The sequence below is a fragment of the Microtus pennsylvanicus genome, chromosome 3 (assembly GCF_037038515.1).
Source record: "Microtus pennsylvanicus isolate mMicPen1 chromosome 3, mMicPen1.hap1, whole genome shotgun sequence".
In the NCBI taxonomy this organism is placed as follows: domain Eukaryota; kingdom Metazoa; phylum Chordata; class Mammalia; order Rodentia; family Cricetidae; genus Microtus; species Microtus pennsylvanicus.
Window position 1 is genome coordinate 81699137 of NC_134581.1, and position 27459 is coordinate 81726595.

At 35.4% G+C, this 27459-nt stretch overlaps 1 protein-coding gene and 1 pseudogene across 1 annotated transcript; both read left to right on the forward strand.

Moving 5' to 3' along the window:
• Nucleotides 1-4079: 4079 nt before the first annotated feature.
• Nucleotides 4080-5036, forward strand: LOC142846782 (olfactory receptor 8G50-like). The gene has a single exon (XM_075967590.1). It carries the CDS (start codon nt 4080-4082, stop codon nt 5034-5036), a length of 957 nt encoding a protein of 318 aa, XP_075823705.1.
• Nucleotides 5037-22245: 17209 nt separating this feature from the next.
• LOC142846783 (olfactory receptor 8G18-like) lies at nt 22246-23186 on the forward strand (annotated as a pseudogene).
• The last annotated feature ends 4273 nt before the right edge of the window (nt 23187-27459 follow it).

Below are 27459 nucleotides of genomic sequence, written 5' to 3' on the forward strand. Positions count from 1 at the left end.
ATTAAGAGTAGTGTTTATAATTTTAAATATTTCAATGGATTTATAAGCTACTAGTCTACCTACAATATAACATAAATTCCAAATACAAAAAATGAGAAATGACCTAATGGCACTGGCTTAACTGATGTAATCAATTAATTTTTAGCTGAGTCTAGAATATGGAAAGTTGACATAATACTAATATTCAATATATCCTGAAATAGAATAGGAACAAATTATGTACAGCTGTGGATGTTACCATGAGAAAAGGTAAAAATAAAATTGGAGTTGTTATGTGGAGACTCAGCTTTCACTTGGGACTAAGTCTAAGACTATATAAAAAAGGGCAACGAGGTTTATTCTCTTCATATATACATTTAAATTTTGCGTTGGTAAATTTTATTATTATTGGAATTATTGTAGTTAACTTTGATGAATAACAACAATTAATTCATATTTCATATTCACAATAGTTTTACATCTAATTGAAAAGCTACTACATACATTATTCTCTTAGAAATAGGGCACTTACGGGACAGACAAGTTGACTCAGAGGATAAACGCACTTGCACACAATGCTGATAACCTGCATTCAGTCCTCACAATCTACATGGTTGAAGGTGAGAAGAAAATTTCCAAAGTTATTGTGTGGACTTTACATGTGTGCCTTAACATACACCAATGCACATGCATATCATTTAAACATAATAATAATAATTACACTCTATAAAATGAAATTAAAATACTTGCAAATAGTGCATATGACTGTTACACATAGAGAGATTCAAGAAGAAAGTTTTGTAGTATACATTCCATACCTCCAGAGTTTCTAGATTTTCTTAATGTTACTTTTTAAGACACACATTTTTTTTACATTATGCTGTATTGATATTTTCTTTCAATTGTGAAATGATCCAAAGTAGAGAAGGGTTGCTTAAAAATTACACTGGTGTTTTAATAGCTATAAATTTATATGTGAAATCCCCTAATTGGATTATGAGAAACCTCTGCATAATTCTGTGAGCCTTCATTTTTTTACCTTGTTGAATATAAAAACATTTCAACGATGAGTTCTTTGCTTCTCAGAGTTTTCTTCAAGTTCTCTCAGAACTGCATAAAATATACAGAGTATAATGTGTTTATTAGATTGAGTTTACATATGTTGGGCTAAGCTGTTTATAATTTATTCTATCTCTATTGCTTTTTTAATTTAAAAATTTAATTGAAATGTTTTAATATAATGAGACATGTTAATAAACTCAAAATAAAAGTAACTGACATACAAAGACTAGTAAATACAAAACTTTTGGTGATGCCTTTATGTAAGACAGAACAGGCTTCAAACAGTATTTCAGTAAATAGAAAATACACCATAGCTTAGTGAGAAAAGATGTGACTCGTTTTAATATTTAAAGTATAAAAAAAGTGATCAGAATTTTTGTGTAGGCATTACAGTGCTTCGCTCAATAGCTATTATAGCAACAGCAAAAAAGGTTATTGTTTACCTGGAAAATCTATACAATATAATTAAAAAGTAAACAACTGAAATATTCATAAGCAAATGCAGTGTATTTATGGGCAGCAAGATCAAGAGGTTCTTAGTCTGACAATATTGTCAGATAAAGTTTTATTTTTTATTTTGTGGAGCAGAAAATTGCCCAATATTCCTATATGTTCATGCCACTAATTTACTAATGAGAATGTCTTGCCAGTCCTGATGTTATTACAGATAACAAGGTGCCAGCTGGATAAGGTTTTTTGAGCATTTTCTCAATGTAACTTTCAACATTGTGAAAGGTATCCAGTAAGGATGACACTCATAGGCAAGTACCATTCTGAAATCTTCATGTTCTTTGACAAAGTACAGGGTACCCTCAGTAAAAATGTCCTTCTAATGAGCTCTGGAAAGACCAATAACATTTTCAGGAGTTGGTGAGATCACACTGGCCAGCAATTCCAAATGGGGAAACCCATTAACCCAAGGTGTTTCATGAATCAAAGGGAACACAGTCCTTAACACAAAAGGACAGCTGTTCTTATGAACTCAGAGTGATTTCAGTCCTATGCCTAAGTCCTATGGATGCTCAATAGAGTTCAAATCTCTGCATTGAGAGGGGAGGTGGGCAGGAATTTCCTCTTCTAACTGAAAAGCTACTGGCATTAGATGGCTGCTGAAAGAGGAAGACTAATTTTCATTAAGAATGATTCCCTGGTAAGTTTATCATACACTTGTGGAAGGCTCCATATCTAACAATTCATGGGAATCTCAAATTGGGCATTATGAGTGAAAAAAGAAGACACAAAGGGGGTTCAAACTAAAGGATTTCAGTGAGGGGTTGAATATGATCAAAACACATTATAGGGCATTCTCAAAGTATGAATTTTACAAAGAAAATTTATAATAAGATAGTTACTAAGAAAATCTAGGCAATGCAATACTATGTAATTTTAAAGTAGATTCACTAAAAATAGTAAAACTATAATGCATTTTAAGAAAAGAAAACTTTAGAGAAAGCATAAAATTTGTAAAGTTACCACATCTATGGAACGATGAACAACTTAGGAAGTATTTTTAATTGAGATATTATGATAAATTTGATGTTTAATTTCTTGTGAGATATATTCAAATGGTGTTTCATGGGATATTTTAAAAAATGAAAATGTTAAAATGAATTAAATTAGAAGAACTGACTGATACATGGGAAAGAATAAGAAATGGGATTGTGAGATCTAAGTCAATCTGGGATATAGAGTGAGCTCTTTTTTTTGTTTGTTTGTTTATTTTTAGTTGTTGAAAAAAATTTCTGCTTCCTCCCCATTTTCCATTTCCCTCCCCCTCCTCCCACACATCGTCCCATCCCCCTCTCCCCACTCCTCTCGTCCTCCCCACACTCCATTCCCCCTCCCTCTCCAGAATGAAGAGCAGTCCAGATTCCCTGCCCTGCAGGAAGTCCAAGGTCCTCCCACTTCTATCCAGGACCAGGAAGGTGAGCATCCAAACAGGCTAGGCACCCACAAAGCCAGTACATGGTACGAAACCTAGTGCCATTGTCCTTGGCTTCTCATCAGCCTTCATTGTTCGCCATGTTCAGAGAGTCTGGTTTTATCCCATGCTTATTCAGTCCCAGTCGCCCTGGCCTTGGTGAGCTCCCAATAGATCAGTTCCACTGTCACAGTGGGTGGTTGCACCCCTCGTGGTCCTGACTTCCTTGCTCATGTTCTTCCTCCTTCTGCTCCTCATTTGGATATTAAGAGCTCAGTCCGGTGCTCCAATTTGGGTCTTTGTCTCTATCTCCATCCATCGCCAGATGAAGGTTCTAAGATGATATGCAAGATATTCATCACTATGGCTATAGGATAGGGTCATTTGAGGTTCCCTCTCCTCAGTTGCCCAAGGTACTAGCTGGGGACATCTCCCTGGACACCTGCGAGCCCCTCTAGAGTCATGTCTCTTGCCAACCCTAAGATGGCTCCCTTAATTAGGATATATATTTTTCTGCTCCCATATCCACCCTTCCTTTATCCCAACCATTCCATTTCCACAAGCTCCCCCCATACTCCTCTTCTCACGTTTCTCACCCCATTTCCCCTTAGCCCCATTCCACCTCACCCCCAAATTCCCAGTTTTTGCCCGGCAATCTTGTCTACTTCCCATATCCAGTCGGATGACTATATGTTTTTCGTTGGGTTCACCTTCTTATTTAGCTTCTCTAGGATCGCAAATTATATGCTCAATGTCCTTTATTTATAGCTAGAAACCAATTATAAGTGAGTACATCCCATCTTCATCTTTTTGGGTATGGGATACCTCACTCAAGATAGTGTTTTCTATTTCCATCCATTTTCATGCAAAATTCACAAAGTCCTTGTTTTTTACTGCTGAGTAGTACTCTAATATGTATATATTCCACACTTTCTTCACCCATTCTTCCATTGAAGGGCATCTAGGTTGTTTCCAGGTTCTGGCTATTACAAATAATGCTGCTATGAACATAGTTGAACAAATGCTTTTGTAATATGATAGGTCATCTCCTATGAATTAATATTCAAAATTTTCCTCTGTATAACATTTTCTTCTTACATCAAGTTTCCAGAAGAGAATGGAAGAAGTAAATCAAACCAAAGTGATTGAATTCATCCTTGAAGGATTAACAGATATTCCAGAACTCCAATTGCCCCTATTCCTCATCTTTCTGGGAGTCTATCTGGATACAGTTGTGGGAAATCTAGGAATGATCATCTTGATTATGTTTAGTTCTCAGCTTCACACACCTATGTATTATTTACTCAGCAGTCTGTCCTTTATTGACTTTTGTCAGTCGACTGTCATTATTCCCAAAATGCTGGTGAATTTTGTAACAGAGAAGAATGTCATTTCCTATTCAGAATGCATGACTCAATTCTACTTCTTTGGTGCTTTTGCTGTTGCAGAATGTTACATGTTGGCTGTAATGGCATATGACCGCTATGTGGCTATCTCTAACCCTTTGCTTTACAATGTAACCATGTCCTATCAAGTTTGTTTGTCGATGATTGCTGGGGTATACGGTATGGGATTCTTTAGTGCCACAGCTTCGGCTTTCTTCATGATAAGATTGGTTTTCTGTAAGTCTAATATAATAAGGCATTACTTCTGTGATTATTTCCCAATATTAGAGCTCTCTTGCTCTAGTACTTTTATCAATGAAGTACTATTATGGTCCCTTGGTTCATTTAACATTCTTGTACCAGCTGTGACCATTCTTAGCTCGTACATCTTCATCATTGTCAGCATTCTCCACATTCAATCCACTGGGGGAAGACACAAGGCCTTCAGCACCTGCAGCTCCCACATATTGGCTGTTGCTCTCTTCTATGGTTCCACAGCTTTCATGTATCTTCAGCCACCATCAGTCAGCTCCCTGGGGCAAAGTAAATTGTCGTCTGTGTTTTATACCATTGTGGTGCCTATGTTGAATCCCATGATCTACAGCTTGAGAAATAATGATGTCAAAATTTCCCTAAGAAAATTAATTCAAAAGGTAAGTTTTGACTCAACAAAGAATGATTTTCATTAGCAACAATATAACTTCTGCAAGTCGTTGGAAGATGTAGCCTACATACAGAAGTTAGTAACATTAGATGTGAGACAATTGTTAGCACATGGCTGTTTGGAAGAGGAAGAAATGTACCAAAGGTAGAAGTGGATTTTCACCTTCCTATCAATGGAAAAGTGCTTTTCTTTTGTATAACCAGAGTTTATTAATATAGTGGCTACATCTCCTTGTGAAAATTTCCGAAGCCTTTTTTTGGTTGCTTATGCTTACATCTATGCTGTGCTTACACAAGTCAAACATAACTTTATTAAGATGCATAAATTTCTGCAATGTTTTTTGTTACCTCAATGATTTTTAGAAAGTCTTTTTGTTCAATTAGCAAATGATTCAAAAAATACTATCAATTCTATAAGGGAAGCAATTGTAATAAAATATTATACAATAGGATTATTGCATAAGTCTTATTATTGAAAACTATTAAGCACTATAATAGCACATATACCAACAGAAAGTAGGCTCTATCATCATCCCACCCACAAGGTGTTTCCAATATCTTAAATTAGAAAGGCAGTGGTAAACAGGAAAGGAGGCACAATGCATTCCATGGTTTCTGTGCAATATTCTTCAATCGGCTATATGACTCCTCATTTTTCCTATAATTCTATAGTAATATTTCTTCTTAATTTAGAGTTATGGTATGTTGTTTTCTCTGTAACCTCCCTGAGTTTCAGATTCAGAAGTTATAGTTGTTCATTGTAGCATCCATTTGTATCGCTTATTCACATGGAAGAAAGATAAAATAGGCATTTTTTTTTCTCAATAATGGCAAACCTCACTCATGAACTCATGAGCATATTGAATGAAAATTAGGGGTCAGACAAGGAAACCTGAAACTTCTGAGTGATCTTGTTCTCAAAACTCTAGGTTAGGGTTACTAAAAGGAAGAATTTAAAATACCATTTTATTATAAATGTGCTTGCTCTGGCTTTATTCTATTGGATGTCAAAACATCACACACATGTTCATAGCCCAGTCTGCTTTTTTCAGGTTTCCTCAATATTTAAATAAAAAGGAATGAAGAAATTTAGATCAACAAGAAGAGGTTAGACCAATCTCTTTCTGAGGTTGTGAGGTTCTGAGTTCAATTTGCAGCAGCCACATTGTGGTTCACAACTATCTATAAAGAGATCTGCTACCCTCTTTTGGCATGCAGGCATATATGCAGGTCAAACACTGTTTACATAATGAATATTAAAAAATAGAAAAATAATTTTAAAAAAGGTATGGAAAAACCAATTCATTTGCTAAAGTTCTTGATTATAAGCACCAGGATCGAAGCTGATTCTCAAAAACCTAATTTTAGAAGTACTAGTGACTGGAAATTGTAAGCACAGAGTTAGAAACAACTAGATTCCTAGAACAATCTGGACACCCAGAGTAGCCTACTTAGATACTTACAAGTTAGTTAGAGACCTTACACCAATGAAAATAGACAGCCTAAGGAACAACACCAGAGTTTGTTTTTACCCTTCACATACTCATGCATGCACATGTGCACACAACTATATTACATGAATACAAATATACAGACAAATAAATAATTTGATAAATTGGTACATTGATACTTGCCTATAATCCTACCTCTTTGGGTAGATGAGAAATGAGTCTGCAAAAATGTAGATTACAGATTTGTATATGATATAAAAGAAAACTGTTATATCATAAAAGGAAATTGTTTTATTAATTTCAAATCTTTAGGCGTTTTTCCACAAGATGTAATGTTCTAAATGTCTTTTGCTTTTTAAGACTGCTATAGTGTGGGTTAACTATAATGTAGAACTGAACTAATAACACTGTTCATTAGTTTATAAGAAATGTAGGATCTCAAATTCTACTCAGACTTCATTTGACAGAAGAATGGTTTTAATACAGATAGTTTCTGCATATAAAATTTTAACACCAATGTACAATTTTAGATATTAGAAAATGATTAACTGGCAGGAAAATACAATTTTTTTCTCTTTAAAGTGTTTGTTCCCTGACAATGTAAATCTTTAGAGAGTGTGATATCATGCAGTTTGAAGCTGGCATATGTAAGATCAGGGTTCACTTTCAGAATGTAGAAGGCATAATTGTTCAGGTGGCTGTGAAAAGTGAGACTGTTTTCAACTGTAGAACTGAAAGAAGCTCTTGGTCATGTTAACCTAAACTTAGGTCAACTACAAAAATAGTTCTGAAACTGAGACCCTGATCCCTCAGCCCTGTTGAATATAGAATGTTGATCATATGTTACTACATATCAGCTTTAGTGATTTTGCAAGTGGCAAGTAAAACTTGGTCCTGAGGCTTTTGGAAATATGGAGACTAGTTTGTTCACCCCAACAGAGATTAAAATCATAACTCTAGAGTAGTCAGGAAAATACATCTTATTAGATTCATTTACTCAATATTTTTCAGAAATTTTTAAATATTATAGAATGCTTCTCATCAGCTCTCATTGTCTGCCATGTTCAGAGAGTCCGGTTTTATCCCATGCATTTTCAGTCCCAGTCCAGCTGGCCTTGGTGAGCTCCCATAGATCAGCCCCACTGTCTCAGTGGGTGGGAACTAACTGGGGACATCTCCCTGGACACCTGGGAGCCCCTCTAGGGTCAAGTCGCTTGCCAACCCTAAGATGGCTCCCTTAATTAGGATATATATTTTTCTGCTCCCATATCCACCCATTCATTATCCCAACCATCACATTCCCCCAAGTTCCCCCCATCCTCCCCTTCTCACTTTTCTCTTCCCATCTCCCTTTACTCCCCTCCCACCCCAACCCCAAGATCCCAATTTTTGTCCGGCAATCTTGTCTACTTCCAATATCCAGGAGGATAACTATATGTTTTTCTTTGGGTTCACCTTCTTATTTAGCTTCTATAGGATCACAAATTATAGGCTCAATGTCCTTTAGTTATGGCTAGAAATCAATTATGAGTGATACATCCAGCATATGTTGTCATCAGATCTTGGCCATTCTTACAGGTGTAAGATGGAATCGCAAAGTTGTTTTGATTTGCACTTCTGTGATGACTAAGGATGTTGAACATTTTCTTAAGTGTCTTTCAGTCATTTTAGGTTTCTTTGTTGAGAGTTCTCTGTTTAGGTCTGTACTCCATTTTTTTATTGGATTATTTGTTTTTTTGATGACTAATTTCTTGAGTTCTTTGTATCTTGGAATAAATCTAACCAAACAAATGGAAGACTTCTATGACAAGAACTTTAAATTTTTGAAGAAGGAGAAAGTGGAAATATCTCCCATGTTCTTGGGTAAGCAGAATTAACATAGTAAAAATGGCAATCATATTAAAAGCAATCTACAAATTCAATGTAATGCCCATCAAAATCCCAGCAAAATTCTTTAAGGACCTTACAAGAATGGTACTCTACTTAATATGGAAAAGCAAAAAAACCCAGGATAGCCAAAATAATCCTGTATAATAAAGGAACTTCTGGAGGCATCATAGGCCCTGACTTTAAAACTCTACTACAGAGCAACAGTACTGAAAACAACTGGGTATTGGCATAAAAACAGACAGGAGGACCAAGTGGAACTGAATAGAAGAACTGGATATTAATTTACACACTTTCAAACACCTGATTATTGACAAAGAAGCAAAAAAATATCAAATGGAAAAAAGAAAGCATATTTAAAATTGGTTGTGGAATAACTGGATATCAACATATAAAAGAATGAAAATAGATCCATAACTATCATCATGCAAAAAAACCGAAGTTCAAATGAATCAAAGACCTCAACATAAAACCAGCCACAATGAATATTATAGAAGAGAAAGTGGGAAGTACACTTGAATGCATGCACAGGAGACCACTGTGCTTGAACAAACTGAAGAAGTCACTAAGCAATGCTAACTCATTGCTTAAGGTGTTTTTCATATATGAAAATTCATAAAATTATTAAAATGGATATTAAATCTGGTTATATTAGTAAAGTATTACAGCAATTTTGTTCCCAATGGAACACTGCATATAAAGCAGGCATTCCTTATAATCCTCAAGGACAGGGCATTAGGAAGCATGCCCATGTCTCCTTGAAAACTCAACTTCAAAAAATAAACAAGGAAGTTACACCTCCAGTCACATTAAGTCATATTTCAAAAAGGTTATACTTGTAAACTCTAAAAGAAATAGGAAAATATGAAAGAAATGAACCTCTTTCTTGATAGATACAACTTACCAGAGTTAATTGAAGATAAGACAAACAATTTAAATAGAACTGTAAGTCCTAAGGGAATGAAATAGACATTAAAATTCTCCCATTATCCCCTATGCCCTCCAAAAGCCCAGAAGGTTTTATTACAGAATTCTACCAGATTTTGGAAGAAGAGCTAATACCAATGCTTATCAAATTAATATACAAATAGAAAAAAAACTCTGTCACAGTCATTTTATGATATCATAGTCACTATGTTTCTCAAATTACACATTCAAAGAAACATAATTACAGACCAATTTCCTCATAAACTTGATGTGTAATTACTCACTAAAATATTCACAAATCCAAGAACATAACAAAGAGTAATCTATCATGATCAAGTTGGCTTTATCTCAAAGGTACAGGAACAATGAATTAAAATATCTTTCAATTAATTAATTTAATAAACAAACTAAGATTTTGAAAACTGATTATTTCATTTGAAAAGGTCTTTGACAAAATCCAGTGCCCTTTCATGACAAAAGTCTTGGAGAAATTAAGGATTCAAGGGACCAAAACATAATAAAGGCAATTTACAACAATCCTGTACGCAGAACTAATTGAATGCAAAAAAAAAATCAATGCAATTCCACTTCAGGAATTCTTAGTCCCCATCAGTAATAAATAAGGCAGACTACTCTGCATGTATATATAATCAAGATCATAATTGAATATCTAGCTATAGCAATAAGACAACTAATGTATACAAATGATATATAAATTGGAAAAGAAGTCAAATATCATTATTTAAATAGAAAATGATAGTATACATATAATCAATGCCAAAAATTCTACTGGAGAACTCCTACAGGTGAGAAACACCTTTAATAAAGTGACTGGATACAAGATTAACTCACAAAAAAATCAGTAGCCCTTATATATACAAATGATAATTTGGCTGAGAAGGAAACAAGGGAAATAACACCTTTCTCAAAATCCATAAATAATATAATATATCTTGGGGTAACTCTAACAAAGCAAGTGAAAGACCTATCTGACAAGAATTTAAAATCTTTGGGGAAAGAAATTAATCTGTGTATTGTGATGTGGCTGATGCTTACCTGGTAAAGCTTCATCCAGAATCTGTCTCTAGGTTGTCTACATGGCTTCTCTGACTGTGCCTTCTTTCTTCCAGCATTCTGCCCTGCACAGGACTAAACCAGCTTCTTCATTAACCAATGATATTCACAGCATACAGAAGTGAATCCCTTATCACCTCCCTTTTCTGTCTAAATAAAAAGAAAGGTTTTAACTTTAACACAGTAAAACTACATATAACAAAATAGGTATCAAGCAAAATTATAGTTATAAAATTTATATTTACTTTGTCTTTTGTCATAACTAAGGAAAACTATAACCATCTATTCTTAAACTCCATCAAAGATTCCAGAAGAATATAACATTACCTAAATAAACAAGAAGTGCATTGTAAGCAACTTTGAAAACTAGAATTGACAGAGTAATCTTGCTGGCTGAATAGTCACCCAAAGTACTTCTCTATTGATTGGGCATCCATCTTCAGCCTACAGGCCAATAGTATCCAGCAGACTTTTCCACGAAGCAGAACATTTCATAGGCAGTTTCACCTATAATGGCATTTTGTCAGTTACTTTATTTTGTGTATTGCAGAATGATTAGCAGACTCTACCATGAAACAGGAACTTTGAAGCCAACTTCAGCAGGAATTTTTCTGTGTGTCCTGCATGTCCAGTTTAAACAGAATACCACCAAGAAGTCCAGGAAGGACAAGTTTCTTGCTCAAATCGATAACAAACTCCACAAGAAGCCTCTTTGATGCCCATCATCTACTTGTAGTAGTTGGTGCTGCCAGGAACAATGTGTCTCATTGTCTTAAAAGTCCTAAGTTCTAAAAACATTTAAAATATCTTAGTCTGTACTCTTTGAAAGATCCAAAGAGTATCTATTCATCTGAAATATATTTTTGTATATCTAGAAAACCTAGCTAGGTCTTCTACATGATTGACTATTATAGATAACTATCTATTGACCTATATTTCTTAATTATACATTACATTTTAATGAGCTGCACAAACATAATACCTTAATCAAGAACAAAAATATACATATAACAAAACCGACCTTAAATTTGTATCAATAAACCAAGATTCATCCTAATGCAAAGTATACACCTCTATAGCATATACTCCTTTAAATGTAAACATATATTTATAAACATTCATTTAGAAAATTTGGGTGTAGTTCTCTCCAAACTACTTCCTGCTTTTTGTTGGGTGAAGTAATTTTGGAAGGTATTCATGATGACTTTTTGGTCGATCTTGGTCCATCAAACCACATTAGTCTGGAAGAAATCCACAGGTTCTCATCCTTTGTGGAAACAAAATAAGGACCTCATTTCCAAAGCAACAAATCCTTAGAACCAAATTCTGATGTGAGAGTACCTTTAAAACATATATGTTGGTTTAACTTAGCAATGGATACAATGCAATCTCTCTCTATACTTAGCTACTTAACAATCAAAAAAAATAAAGAAAACAAAATAATATACATAATCCAGATTCTGTATTTATTCCATCTTTATGTGGCTTATTTTTCCTACTCTATTACTTTTTTTTTACAAGTTTATTTCATTATCCTTACACTTTTAATCTATGACTGTCTTTACTTTTTTATATTACAACTACTGTCTTTTTTCAAAAAATATTTATTTATTAAAATTTTCCATCTCCTCCCCTCCTCCCATTTCCCTTCCACTCCCTTCCTCCCCCTCCCTCTCCCATCTTAACAGAAGTCAGGGTGCTCTGCCCTGTGGGAAGTCTATGGCCCTCCCCCATCCATCCAGGTCTAGAAGGGTGTGCATCCAAACAGACTAGGCTCTCAAAAAGCCAGTACATGAAGTAGGACCAAAACGAGTGCCATTGTCCTTGGCTTCTCAGTTAGCCCTCATTATCAGCTACATTCAGAGAGTCCTGTCTGATCACATGCTCATTCAGTCCCAGTCCAGCTGACCTTGGTGATCTCCAATTAGATCAATCACACCATCTCAGTAGGTGGATGCACACCTCGCCATCCTGACTTCCTTGTTAATGTTCTCTATCCTTCTGTTCTTCATCTGGACCTTGGGAGCTCAGTCCAGTGCTCCAATGTGGGTCTCTGTCTCTATCTCCATCCATCGCCAGATGAAAGTTCTATGGTGCTATGGAAGATATTCATCAGTGTGGCTATGGGAGAAGGCTAATACAGGCACCCTCTCCTCTGATGCCCAAGGACCTAGCTGGTGACATCCCCTTGGACTCTTGGGAATTGCTCTAGAGCCAAGCCTCTTGCCAACCCTAAAATGGCTCCCTTAATTAAGATATACACTTCCCTCTCCCATATCCACCCTTCCTTTATATCAACCATCCCATTCCCCCAAGCTCTCCCCAGTCCTCCCCTTCTCCCTTCTCTCTACAAATTTCCCTTTCCCCCACCCCAGCCCTGTCCTCCCAACTTTTGCCCAGCGATCTTGTCTACTTCCAATATTCAGGAGGATAAATATATGTTTTTCTTTAGGTTCACCTTATTATTTAGGTTCTCTAGGATCACAAACCATTAGCTGAATGTCTTTTGTTTATGGCTAGAATCCACTAATGTGTAAGTACATACCATATTCATCTTTATGGGTCTAGGTTATCTCACTCAGTAAAGTATATTCTACTTTCATCAATTTGCATGCAAACTTCAAGATGTCATTGTTTTTTACTGCTGAGTAGAAATCTAATGTGTATATGTGCCACACCTTCTTTATCCATTCTTCCATTGAGGGGCACCTAGGTTCTTTCCAGGTTCTGGCTATTATCAATAGTGCTGCTATGAACATAGTTTAACAAATGCTTTTGTAATATGATTGGCAATCTCTTGGGTATGTTCCCAAGAATGTAATTGCTGGATCCTGAGGTAGGTTGACTCTCAGTTTCCCGAGAAACCATCACACTGATTTCCAAAGTGGTTGCACAAGTTTGCATTCCCAACAACAATGGATGAGGGAACCCCTTACTCCACATCTTCTCCAGCAAAGGCTATCAATGGTGTCTTTGATTTTAGCCATTCTGACAGGTGTAAGATGGTATCTCAAAATTGTCTTTACTTGCATTTCCCTGATTGCTAAGAAACTTGAACATGACCTTAAGTATCTTTTGGCCATTTGATCTTCTTCTGTTGAGAATTCTCTGGTCAGTTCAGTACCCCATTTTTTAGTAGGGATATTCAGAATTTTAATGTCTAGTTTCTTGAATTCTTTATGTATTTTGGAATTCAGGCCTTTGTCAGATGCGGGGTTGGTGAAAATCTTCTCCTATTCAGTAGGATGCCTTTTTATCTTAATGACACTGTCCTTTGCTTTACAGAAGCTTCTCAGTTTCAGGAGGTCTCATTTATTCACTATTGCTCTTATTGTCTGTGCTACTGGTGTTATACATAGGAAGTGGTCTCCTATGCCTATGTGTTGAGGACTACTTCCCACTTTCTCTTTTATCAGGTTTAGTGTGGTCAGATTTATATTGAGGTCTTTAATCCATTTGGACTTGAGTTTTCTGTATGGTGATAGATATGGATCTATTTTCATTCTTCTACAGGTTGACATCGAGTTATGCCAACACCATTTGTTAAAGATGCTTTCTTTCTTCCATTGTATAATTTTAGTTCCTTTGTCGAATATCAGGTGTTCATAAGTTTGTGGATTAATATCCTGGTCTTTGATTCTATTCCATTGGTCAACATCTCTGTTTTTATGCCAATACCAATCTGTCTTCAATACTGTAGCTTTTTGATAGAGTTTGAAGTCAGGGATGGTAATGACTCCAGAAGTACTTTTATTGTATAGGATTTTTTGGCTATCCTGGGTTTTTTGTTTTTCCATATAAGTTGGTTATTGTTCTCTCAAGGACCGTGAAGAATTTTGTTGGGATTTTGATGGGAATGGCATTGAATCTCTATATTGTTTTTGGTAAAATTGCCATTTTTTACTATGTTGATCCTACCATCCAAGAGCAAGGGAGATGCTTCCATTTTCTGGTATCCTTTTCAATTTCTTTCCTCAAAGTCTTAAAGCTCTTGTCAAATAGATCTTTCACTTCCTTGGTTAGAGTTAACCCAAAGATCCTTTATGCTATATTGTATCTATCTTGTAGCATTTATTTGTATCATTGTATACATTGGAAAAAAATTGGAATGAAAAATTATTTTATGACTAATGATGAGTCCCATTCATAAAATTATGATTAAATTTAATGGAAAAATGGATTACAGACAAGGAGACTAACACCTTTGAAATGTTCTTGCTTTAATTTTCTCAGTTAAGATTTTATATTTTTTAAAGAAAGAATACTATGCTTTACTCGATATGTGTTTGCTATGGTTTTAACTAATGAGATGTTAAGAAAAAGCTTCAGACATGGTCATAGTCTAGTCTGATCTTTTGAGGTTCTTTGTTTTCAGATGACACTAGGTATATGTTAAGTAAACCCCTGAAGTTAATGTTGTGATTCTATAATAAAGAGGGTGTCCTGCTTTGATACCTTGGTTTTAGATACAAGACTTAGATCACTAAGAAGCCACAAATTAAATTACACTATCACCTAACCATAGATTCAGGATATAGAAAAAGTAATTTAAAAATAAGCCTGGAAAATAAAGTCATTTGCTAAAGTGTTTGTATACAAGCATCAGGACCAAAGTTGGATCTCAAAAATCTCGGAGAGGGGAGGAACTTGGACTTTCCACAGGGCAGGGAACCCTGACTGCTCCTCGGACTGGAGAGGGAGGGGAAGAGGAGTGGGGGGAGGGGGAGAAGGGTGGGAGGAGGGCGAGGGAAATGGGAGGCTGGGAGGAGGGAGAAACTTTTTTTTTCCTTTTCTCAATAAAAAAAAATCTCTTTTTAAAAAAATGACTGGCAATTGCAAGCCCATGTCTGTGAGTTAGAGACATGTATACTGAGAATATTTCTTGGGCAAACTAGTCATCAGACTAGCCTCCTTGGCTAATACATGGCTAATAGAGTTTGCATCAGAGAAAGTGGACCGTCTATGGAAGAGCAGAATTTGTTTATTGCCAGTTCACGCACACATACTGACAAACCACTTCAGTGTAGACAGACAAATAAGTAAATCTTCTTTCTTAGATATATGCCTATAATATCAGATATTAGTAGATGAGTTAAATACAAATTATAAAGTTAGATATATTATAATATGGGACCTTTGTATTTTAAATTTTCTAGATATTTTTCAGTAAGATGTAAACCTGAGATTGTCTTCTTACTCCATATGACCACTTCACCAAACTGCAAGCTGGACCAATGACATTGTTTCTTAGCTCATAAGAAATGTAGAATTTTAAATTCTACTAATATTTTATTTGTTAAATATATCTTAACCACTAAAGTAGAATTTTTCGATGACAAAAAATATTAACCAGCTGAGAAATGGGATTTGCTTCCCAATCAAGAGTTTGTTCCCTGATAGCAGCAAATCCTTGAAGACAGTGTCATCATGCTGTTTGGAGCTGGCATAAATAAGTCCAGGGCACATAGATTATAGGAAGCAAAATTGTTCAGGTGACTGTGAATGGTGAGACTGTTGCTAACTTTAGAGCTGAAGAAGCTCTTGGGGATGTTAATGTATCATGAGATCAACTTCAAAAATACATCTGAGACTGAGCACTAGACCTAGTCTCTCAGCACTGAAGAGTGCCAGATACTGAGCACATCTGCATCAGTGATTTTGTGAAAGGAAAGTAAGACTTGGTGCTGAGACTGTTGGAGAGAACGAGGGTGAGTCATGAGTCATAGGGGCCACTATGTAAAGTCAGAAATATACTACTTACTGGATTCATTTATTTAGTTGTTCGCAGAGTAATTTTAAACTAATTGAATGCATCAATCCATTGCAGTTCATGAAAGTATATACATAGCCCATCACTTGCATTCTGCTTTGATTCACAGTATGATAACGTGATATTTAGATATTAATTTTCTAGTATTCAGTAGGAATGTTCTGTCAGTTATGACAAATTGGATAATGTTGCAGGATCTCTTCAAAATTAGAGGAGATTTAAAATGATGTAATCCATTAACAGAAAATTGGGTGGACAAATTAAAATAGTCTGTTTGCTTCCTCGACTGAACTGATTTTACATCCAGGACTAAGTTTCCAGTTTACTTATTTCAATTATTATTTATGTAGTTAAATAACTTAGATAACATAATCATACAACAAATGAAGTTCTTTCTTTTTTCTTCCCTTAGCATGTATTAAAGTCCCATGAAATTACCATATTACTTAAGAAAAAGTATTTTCCAGATGATTTTTATTTTGTCAATGTCTTTCTTTAAAAGGGTACATCTATCATTGGCTTCACAACACACAGGCTATGTATCCATGCATAGCAGTGATTGCAATTTCTGGGACACATAGATAACCGAAGAATTATCAATGCAACATAATTGGATTAGTAGAAGAGGGCTGTTGTGTCTGATGGTAAACAACAGCTTAAAGAACACCACCAGAACAAAGCAAAAAACTCAACACCTAAGCATGTACTAACTCTCTCCTGACTTTCTGATTGCATGCCTTTGAATTTGAATGTGTATTGCATATCTTATTTGGATTATTCATATTCTAGCCACTACATATTTTTAAATGATGTCTCAGATGTCAATTTCCTTATTCATAATACAGAGATGAGTGGACTTCCCTGACCCAGTAGGGATTTATGCTTTGATGTTTTCATGTGGATTGCATCAAATCATTTATTTTGGATTTGAATAAAAATTTTCACCCCATAATTCATATATTCCTAGTTTAGTCTGAAAATTTTTAAGAATTTTCTTTGTCTGTGGATATATTTCTTTTTTGTTGTTGGTTTTCTGTGTATGTCTTTGTAGTAACTTTGAGGACATGTTGGTACAAGATACACACATTACCCTGAATTGGGTGATATTTGGTTCAAGTTTAACTTCAAAAGGAAAAAGCGTTATACTTCATAAAACCCTCTTAATCTGTGATTTCAACTATTCTGACTTTAACTCAAGAGATTCTATTCAATGATAAGATTAGACCTTCTTACCTACAATACAGAATTTATGGCCCCTCTAAACCATCTTCATTTAGGTAACTAATTTGAAACAACTATGTTTATTTATAACATGTTTTATGCTTTTAGTTCATCTTTATTGTTACTAGGGACCATAATGTGTTTTACAGTCAAAGTAATATTTACAGAACCATATTGAATCTATATATATTGGAATAATTAGATAGATATATTTTATCATATTACAAAATATCAAAATAATAGCCATTATATTTTTAACTGAACAGAGGTGATGTCATTTAAAATTTTATGGTCAAAATTTTCTTATTGTGTAACATAAAATTGGTAGATATTTGTACTTCATGTGTAAGACTCTCAGTTTGCAATGATAACTAATTACAAAATTTATTGCCTTCTCTTCCCAAGTTTCTTTTATCTATAAATTTTATTATATATTTGAATCAAACCCTAACTAGTATATGCTAATATCTCATATTTAGGTTGTGAGTTCAAGTAGCGTGGATGTCACTTACCCTTTACTGCTGCAATAAGGTAGGGGGAGGGCAAGAAAGATGTCAGACTCTGTCTTTGAAGCATAGCATTGCATTCATTTTACTTGATCTAATGGCTCACAAATACAAAAATATTTACAACCCATTATTCTTTTTAGACTTTCATTCTTATTTTTTAGAATAAGAATGCTATCTAAAGAGATTTATATTTATGTATATAATATTTACAAATGTTTCTATTTTTTATTCTTTAAGGTTTCATTTTTTTAGGTAGTTTAAATCTTTACATGCTTCTTCAAGAGATTTATATTGAAGTTGTTTAGCATAGCATTAAGAACTCAATGAATTTTAAGAGATAAATAAAACTTTTGTGGACATAATAACGTTTATTTAAGCTACTAGTCTATCTACAATATGACACAATTTCCAAATACAATAATGAGAGGGGAGGTTATGGCACTGACTTGTTTAATGCAAATTAGTAGAAAATGTAGACAATTGTATAATATCATAATCAATAATTCTAGAAATACAATAGGAACAAATTATTTACTGTTGTGTAGATGAGCTTGAGAAGAGCTAGAGATTAAATTGGAGCTTTTCTGCTGAGATTCTGTTTTCTCCTGGGAATGAGGCTAAGTGTTTAAACAGAAAATGCAATAAGTTTTGCTTATGCTCATCAACATGTTTGTATTTTACATTGGTGCATTAATATTAATGCTGTAATCATCTTACACAAGTTTCATAGATAATAGCATTAGAAAATAAAAAATTAAATGCCTCATTTTCGTATGTGTTTCACATCTGATTAAAAAGTTACTGCGTACATTACTCTTAGATATTAAGACACTTACAGACAGGCAAGATAACTCACACAGTAAATATACTTGCTACACCACTGTGATGACTTAAATGGTTAGCATTTGAGACACCATAAGATTGCCTAGAGCAAATTTAATATGTGAAATCTACTAAAAAGGTTACTAACTTCTTCACATGTCTGTGAGAATTGATTTCATTACCATATTAAGTGTTAAAAAAACATTTCTATGGAGTTCTGCTTTATCAAAATTTTCTTCAAGAACTCTCAGGAATATTTAAAAGACACAGTATGTGAGGATTGCTTGTGTTTTTATTAGATTTATTTCTAGATATTTGGTGTTAACATGTATATATATTTAATGTCATTTGGATTTATTTTTTTCATTAAAAATTCAATTGCAACTTTCTAATAAGGATACATATACTTAAGCAGAAATACAGAGTTAACCATTTGACCTATGAAGACTAGCAAATGTAAAGCTTTTGGTGATGTGCCAATATCAGACAAAGCATCTCCAAATGGTGTAAAAACAAATAGAAAATACATCGCAGCTTAGTGATACATGGGGTGATTCAAGTTTGAAAAATTAAAGTAAGTAAAAGATGATTAGAATTTTTAGTGCAGACACTACTGTTCTTTGCTCAATATGTATTAGAACAGCATCAAAAAACATTGTGACTATATAATATCTGAACAAAATAATTTAAAAAATAAACACCCAAAATACAGACATGCAAGGCTGAAAAATAGGCGGTGTGTTATTTGGGGGAAGTATGGTGGTTAAGAAGCATACTGGACGTACTGGCTTTGTGGGAGCATAGGCAGTTTGGATGCTCATCTTACTAGACCTGGATGGAGGTGGGTGGTCCTTGGACTTCCCAACAGGGCAGGGAACCCTGATCGCTCCTTGGGCTGACGAGGGAGGGAGACTTGATTGGGGGAGGGGGAGGGAAATGGGAGGCGGTGTCAGGGAGGAGGCAGAAATCTTTAATAAATAAATAAAGAAATAAAAGAGGTTTTACTTATATTTTTGAAAAGTTTGAAAATCAGAAGCTATATTAAAGAAACAGAAATAAAAATAATTTACATAACATAAAATACAAAAATATAACTTGGAATATCAGCATAGCTATGTAAAATAATTTTTGATTAATGAAATTGGAAAGTTTCCAAATTCACTACTGTCAATTTGTGAAATCTGACACACTTAACAGTAGTTTCAAGGATAGGTTTCATCTTGTGGAGCAGAAAATGATTCAATACTCCCATGATGTTCATGTTACCATTGTGGCAATGAGAATGCTGTCTGTCAGAAGTTATTATGGCTCACAGGGTTCTCAGCTGGTTGGGATTGTTGAGTGTTTTTCTTCTCCAATAGTGCCCAAAGTAGCTTCCAACATTATAAAAGCTAGTATTTAGGAATGAAACTTCCAGGCCAGTAACCTCCTGATATCTCTATTCTCTGTTGCCAAATACAGGGTTCCTTCAGCACCAATGTTTTTCCATTGTGCTCTAGAGTGTAACCAATTTATTGAGAAGCCTCTGTGTCTTTTCTTAGAGGTTGGTGGTACCATTCTGACTAAGAACTCGAAAAGAGGGAATCAATTAACCTAAGATGATGGATGAATATAAAGGAACAATGTCCTCCAGACACAATAAGATAGGTGCACTTATGAATGCATAGTGCTGCCATAACATATGCAAGCCTGTGCAAGCTCAATCCAGACCAAATCTCTTCATTAAGTTGGCAGGTGGGTGTGAAGTTCCTTCTCTGTCTGAGAAGTCACTATCAATTGATAGCTTCTCATAGAGGTAGACACATTGACTTGAAATATGTTGCCCCTAGTAAGTCAATCATACATCTGTGGAACAACACATTTCTAACAATACTGGGCAGTACAAACTGGGCATTATGGGTAAAGGAAGATATAAAAGGGACTGGATTTTGATGATTTCAACGATCTAAACGTATTATAAAAAATTCTTGATAAACAAATAAAACATTTAAAAAAACCTTAGACAATAATCCCTGCAATGCTCTACTTTATAATTTCAGAGAACATTCAATAAATATGATGATAACATGACACATTTCAAGGTAAGAAAACCTTACAAAAAACACAAAACTTGGCAATTTATAACATCTAAGGAATGATGAACAACACATGAAATATTTTCAATGGACCATGCATCTAGTACGTAATCCTAGGAGCACCATGTATCTAGTACATAATCCTTGGAGCACCGTACATCTAGTACATAATCCTAAAAGCACCATGCATCTAGTACATAATCCCAGGAGTACCATGTATCTAGTACATAATCCTAGGAGCACCATGTATCTAGTACATAATCCTAGGAGTACCATGTATCTAGTACATAATCCTAGGAGCACCATGTATCTAGTACATAATCCTAGGAGCACCATGTATCTAGTACATAATCCTAGGAGCACCATGTATCTAGTACATAATCCTAGGAGTACCATGTATCTAGTACATAATCCTAGGAGCACCATGTATCTAGTACATAATCCTAGGAGCACCATGTATCTAGTACGTAATCCTAGGAGCACCATGTATCTAGTACATAATCCTAGGAGCACCATGTATCTAGTACATAATCCTAGGAGCACCATGTATCTAGTACATAATCCTAGGAGCACCATGTATCTAGTACATAATCCTAGGAGCACTGTTTATCTAGTACATAATCCTAGGAGCACCATGTATCTAGTACATAATCCTAGGAGCACCATGTATCTAGTACATAATCCTAGGAGCACCATGTATCTAGTACATAATCCTAGGAGCACCATGTATCTAGTACGTAATCCTAGGAGCACCATGTATCTAGTACGTAATCCTAGGAGCACCATGTATCTAGTACATAATCCTAGGAGCACCATGTATCTAGTACATAATCCTAGGAGCACCGTGCATCCAATACCTCATGTAACTGTTGCTCCAGATGTCATTTCATTTTCACGTATGGAAAGTTAAATACTTTAAGTATCTTAAAAATTAAAAACAATGGAGATTTTTTAAAAAGAGCTCCGTCTATCCTTTGATGATATCAGATTTTGAATAATAACTCACTGTCTTTAGGGAAATTTGCTTCCTCAAGAGTGTTTGTCACTTTTCCTCACTGATACTCTCATTCTCAGTTATAAGACATTGATTTGAAATTACAATATTTTCAAGGTTTAAACATGGTGAAAATGCTTTATATGAAAGCTATTCTTATTTTTTAAAGGATAAGGCTATAATTAATAATAAAAGATAAAGATCTAAATGATACATTAAGGTAATTATATAGATAGCAAAAGTATACTTAGGTAGAAATAATTTATATGTTGACATTATGTATACATATATATATATACATATATGCATATGCTTGTATTATTTTGGACATTATTACTTTGTGCAGCCTTGCTTCTCTTCTACAGCTAGCTCTGTTTGAACAGGCTGACCTTGAACTAACAGAAGTTTGCCTGCTTCTGCCTACCTAGTGCTTGGTTTAAAAACTCAAGCTAGCATGACCTGGTTCAAGCAATTCTTTTACTCTTTCAGGATCTGAATGGAGAACATGGCCACAAGAAACCATTGCACAGTGATTGAATTCTTCTTGGCTGGGCTCTCAGAGAAACCAGAACTCAAGATGCCCCTCTTCCTCCTCTTCATTGGAATCTATGTGGTTACTGTAGCAGGGAATCTGAGCATGATCTCCCTGATTGGGCTCAGTTCTCACCTGCACAACCCCATGTATTATTTCCTCAGCAGTCTGTCCTTCATTGACTTCTGTCAGTCCACTGTTGTTACTCCTAAAATGCTGGTGAGCTTTGTGGAAGAGAAGAACCTCATCTCCTACCCTGGATGCATGACTCAGCTCTATTTCTTTAGCTTGTTTGGCATTGCAGAGTGTTTCACATTAGCTGTAATGGCATATGACCGCTATGTGGCTGTCTGTAGCCCCTTGCTTTACAATGTAACCATGTCCCATCAGATTACTAGCTCCCTGATTTTAGGAGTGTATATTTTTAGTGTGTTCAGTGCATCAGTTCTCACGGGCTTCATGATAAGGATTTGGTTTTGCAAATTAGATACAATCAACCACTATTTCTGTGATTTTCTTCCCCTCTTGAAGCTTGCATGCTCTAATACCTATATCAATGAATTGTTGATTCTAATTTTTGGTACATTTAACATTTTTGTCCCAATTCTCACCATTATTACTTCCTATATCTCCATTATTGCCAGCATCCTCAGGATTAAATCCAAAGAAGGCAGGTCCAAAGCCTTCAGCACCTGTAGTTCCCACATCTCTGCTGTTGCTGTCTACTTTGGTTCTGCTGCATTCATGTATTTACATCCATCATCAGTAAATTCCATGGACCAAGGGAAAGTGTCATCCCTGTTTTATACTGTTGTTGTTCCCATGCTGAACCCATTGATCTACAGCCTGAGAAATAAGGATGTCAGTGTTGCCTTGAAAAAAATACTTCAAAGAAAAAAAATCATGTTTCATAAGTAATATGAGGATTATTTATTAGATAAAATTTATCCACAAATACAAAGTTTGAATTGATTTGTTTTATTGTAGTTGCAAGAATTATTATTCATTTGCTAGAATACTTTGAGAAGTTTTATAAATATAAATTTCAAATTAAATTTTATATGCATATATTATTGCTCTTGTTTTATAGATTAAATATTGTAAACCAATATTAAGAGATTACATGAATTTATATGCCTATAATTTTAGCCCATCATGCTATCTATTTTTTGTTTTAGATAAATATTACTTTAAAAATATTAAACTTCATTCTCAATTCCAAAACCTGATACATTTTTTTATTTTTAATTCAGTTTTGTAAATTTCATATGTAAGTGCTGTAATTACATCTTTCACCCATCTCCCTCTAAGCACTCTTGTGACTTCCTGTTCTCTATCAAATTAATGACATCCTTACCTTGACTTCGTGTGTGTGTTTGTGTGTGTTAATCATATTTATTAGGTGGTTTTTCCAAAGAAGACCGATTCTGTTCTTAGTCATCAATAATTGTCTATAGCTTTCATCTAGGATTAAAGTCCCTGAGATTTTTCATCTTGTACATTGTTGTGCCAACTAATATCAATTTCGGCTCTTGTTTGGCAAACTATATTGTTGAGAATCATTGTGCCATTTTTTTTTTTTGTCATTCATAGAAAACACAGTCTCACCACATCCTTACTTGTCCTCTGACTGTTAGAACATTCTTTCTTTTTCCTCCAAATGTTCCCCGAGTCCTAGGTGAAGGTCTGTGTTCTAGATGGATTCACTGTGGTTCTTCTGTCCAGCATCAGTTGTTCCCTCTATTAGACCAGCTATGGATTTCTGTAATGGTTTCCATCTTCTGTAGGAAGAGTTACGCTTACCTGTGGGTGAGACAACCAGTACTAAGTATGCAGTTAGAGATTATACTATTTTAGGAAAATGCCACTATTATATTCTCCTCTATGTTCCATGACCTCGTCAGCAACCCATAGGTGACTGTGCTTATAGAACCAGGATGAAGCTCCCCCACTGAGTGGACCTTAAGTGCAACTTCATAGATATTGATTACTGTCATGATGTCATTGCTACTATTGCACCTTTATGTACAGCTTGCTTTTCTGGTTATTACTGTGGTTCCTAGGTGTTATATTCCACTTTTCCATACTATTAAAACTTGTCCTCATGGAGTTGGGTTCTAGACCCAATAGACCTCTACTCATCCAAGTGCAAGTTCTATGTCAGAATCATGTGTGTCTTCATGAATAGAGACTTACCGTAGATTTCTGTGAGGCAATTAAGGTCAACAACAAGAGCTTATAATGTTTTCAGAGGGGTATGTATTTATTTTGAGTGTGTGTGTAATTTTAGATAAACATGACCCCCAACATGCCAACATTCCTCAGAAACTGCCCAGCAAACATTATAATGCCAGTCCCCAAACCTTAATTCCTTTTCCTTGTCACCATATTCTAGTCCACAACTCTGGTAGAAGACCCTGCTCTACCAAAGGCTTTACAGATACCTGGAACCCCAGAGGCTGATCTGGTACCCAGAAATGTGAAATCCCCTTATCTACCAGAAGCCTCAGGAGTACTCAGAATCCCAGAATCTTATAGTCAGTCCTTGCACCACAAACCCCAGAGGTTACACAGACTGTCAAAACCACAGCAGAGGTTCCCTATTGGTACAAAGAACTTGTCAGTCACTGGAACCACAGGATACCCAGTCCAGAAGATGAGAGGAATCAGAAACAAAGGGTCATTCAACACTATTCCAAAAAGATGAACTCAGAAATCAGCATCTAAAACTGTGGTTATCACAAACCTAATAGAAGCCAGCTTGAGAACACAATCAACAACAACTGTAGCAACATATTTACCAGCAGATCCCAGCTATCCTAATACAGCAATCCCCAAATAACTCAAAACAGCCAAAGCACACACGAATGTGTAGGGGTGTGTGAGCGCGCGCGCGCGCACACACACACACACAGTAACACATACACAATCTCAAAACCAACTGAATGAAGATGACTGAGGTCCTTAACAATAAAATTAATAACTTTTTAAAGGAAACTCAGCAAAATATAAGCAAATAATCAGAGGAAATCATTAAATCACTTAAAGATATCCAAGAAAACAGTGGGGAAAAATGAATAAATCTTTTAAGGAAAGCCTAAAAAGCCCCCCCCCCCAAGTCAAACAGTAAAAGAAATGAAAAAAAAAAGTTCAAGATTTGAAAAATGAACTAGAAGCAATAAAAAAATGCAAAATGAGGGAAGCCTATAGATGGAAAAATCTAGGTAAGCAAACAGGGAATACAGACTCAACGCATCACCAACAGAATACAAGAGATGGAATTTAGAATGTCAGACATAGAAGATAGATATAAGATGCTGATACCTGTGTCAAAGAAAATGTTGAAAATAAAGATTTTGTGATATAAAAGTCCAGCTCACATTACTATATGCAACTAAACAGTATCTATCAACAAATCCAGCCCTACAGAAAGCAATAGAAGGAAAACTTCATTCCAAAGAGGCTAAGTACACCTATGAAAACAGAAAATACATAATCTCACACCAGCAAAATTAAAAGAAAAGAAACACTGACATGCAAACACACATACACCCACACTGCCACCACCAGCAGCAATAAAATAATAGGAAATAACAATGACTTGTCATTAGTCTTTCTGAATATGAATGAACTCAATAAAGAGGTCACCTATAAAACACACACAGGCTAACAAAATGGTTTCAAAAACAAAATCTACCTTCTGCTGTATACAGAAAATTAATCTTTTTTTTTAAATTTTTTTTCTTTTTTTATTTATTTTTTATTGAAAAAAAATTTCCGCCTCCTCCCAGGCTCCCATTTCCCTCCCCCTCCTCCCACTCCTCTCTGCCTCCCCTCACTCCTCTCCCCCTCCCTCTCCAGTCCAAAGAGCAGTCAGGGTTCCCTGCCCTGTGGAAAGTCCAAGGTCCTCCCCCCTCCATCCAAGTCTAGGAAGGTGAGCATCCAAATAGGCTAGGCTCCCACAAAGCCAGAACATGAAGTAGGATCAAAACCCAGTGCCATTGTCTTTGGCTTCTCATCAGCCCTCATTGTCCGCCATGTTCAGAGAGTCCGGTTTTATTCCATGCTTTTTCAGTCATAGTCCAGCTGGCCTTGGTGAACTCCCAATAGATCAGCCCCACTGTCTCAGTGAGTGGGTGTGCCCCTCATGGTCCTGACTTCCTTGCTCATGTTCTCCCTCCTTCTGCTCCTCATTGGGACTTTGGGAGCTCATTCCGGTGTTCCAATGTGGGACTCTGTCTCTATCTTCATCCATCACCAGATGAAGGTTCTATGGTGATATGCAAGATATTTTATTACCTCAGAGTAAATAAGGGATTGGACAAAGATTTTCCAACCAAGGGTTCCAAGAATCAAGGTGGTGTAGCCATTCTAATATCTAACAAAATAGACTTCTAATCAAAATTAATAATCAAAGCCAAAGTATTTTCATAAGAAATAAAAATCCAACAAGATTACATCGCAATGCTGAACATATTTGCCCCAAATATAAAGGCACTCACAATTATATAAAAAGAAAACCAAAAACAAACAAAAAAATATTACTAAATCTTAAATCACACATTAAACTCCACATAATAATAGTCTGAGATTTAATAATTTTATTATAATCTGCTGTCCCGGCCTGTTACCTGGGTACCCTGTCTCTTTACGAGACAAGTCCCACTCACTCACAATTCTCCTTGTTTGTGGTTTAAGATGGTGCTTAATTTGCAAACCCTATATTGCTTCATCGGATTGATTTTTATTTCTTACTAAAATTTTGTTAAAAAATTATTGAATAGAACACAAATCTCACTTTTAACAACAATGACAACAAATTATATTAAATTGAGTAAAGAGATACCAGTAAAGATTAAAGGAAGATTGGACTTATACCTGTCAGCATACTCAATTTTTTTTTCTTTCTGTATCAGTCATGTCATGTGATACTCGGGCCAAAAAGAAAGGTTTGTTGTTGTTGTTGTTTTTGTTATCTTACTCTAAAATGCCTTTGTTGATATCATTCCCTGAGTAAGCACTAGTGTCCCAGAGGCTGTGGTCCTTTAGGACCTCTCTAAATACCTTCTGTACTCCTCTGTCTTATTTATCTACCTCTGCCCTCATAGACTGTAGAATTCTGAAGAATAGCTTATCTGTTCTTTACCTTTTTATCCTGAAGGCCACAGGAAACTGTATAGCACTTTT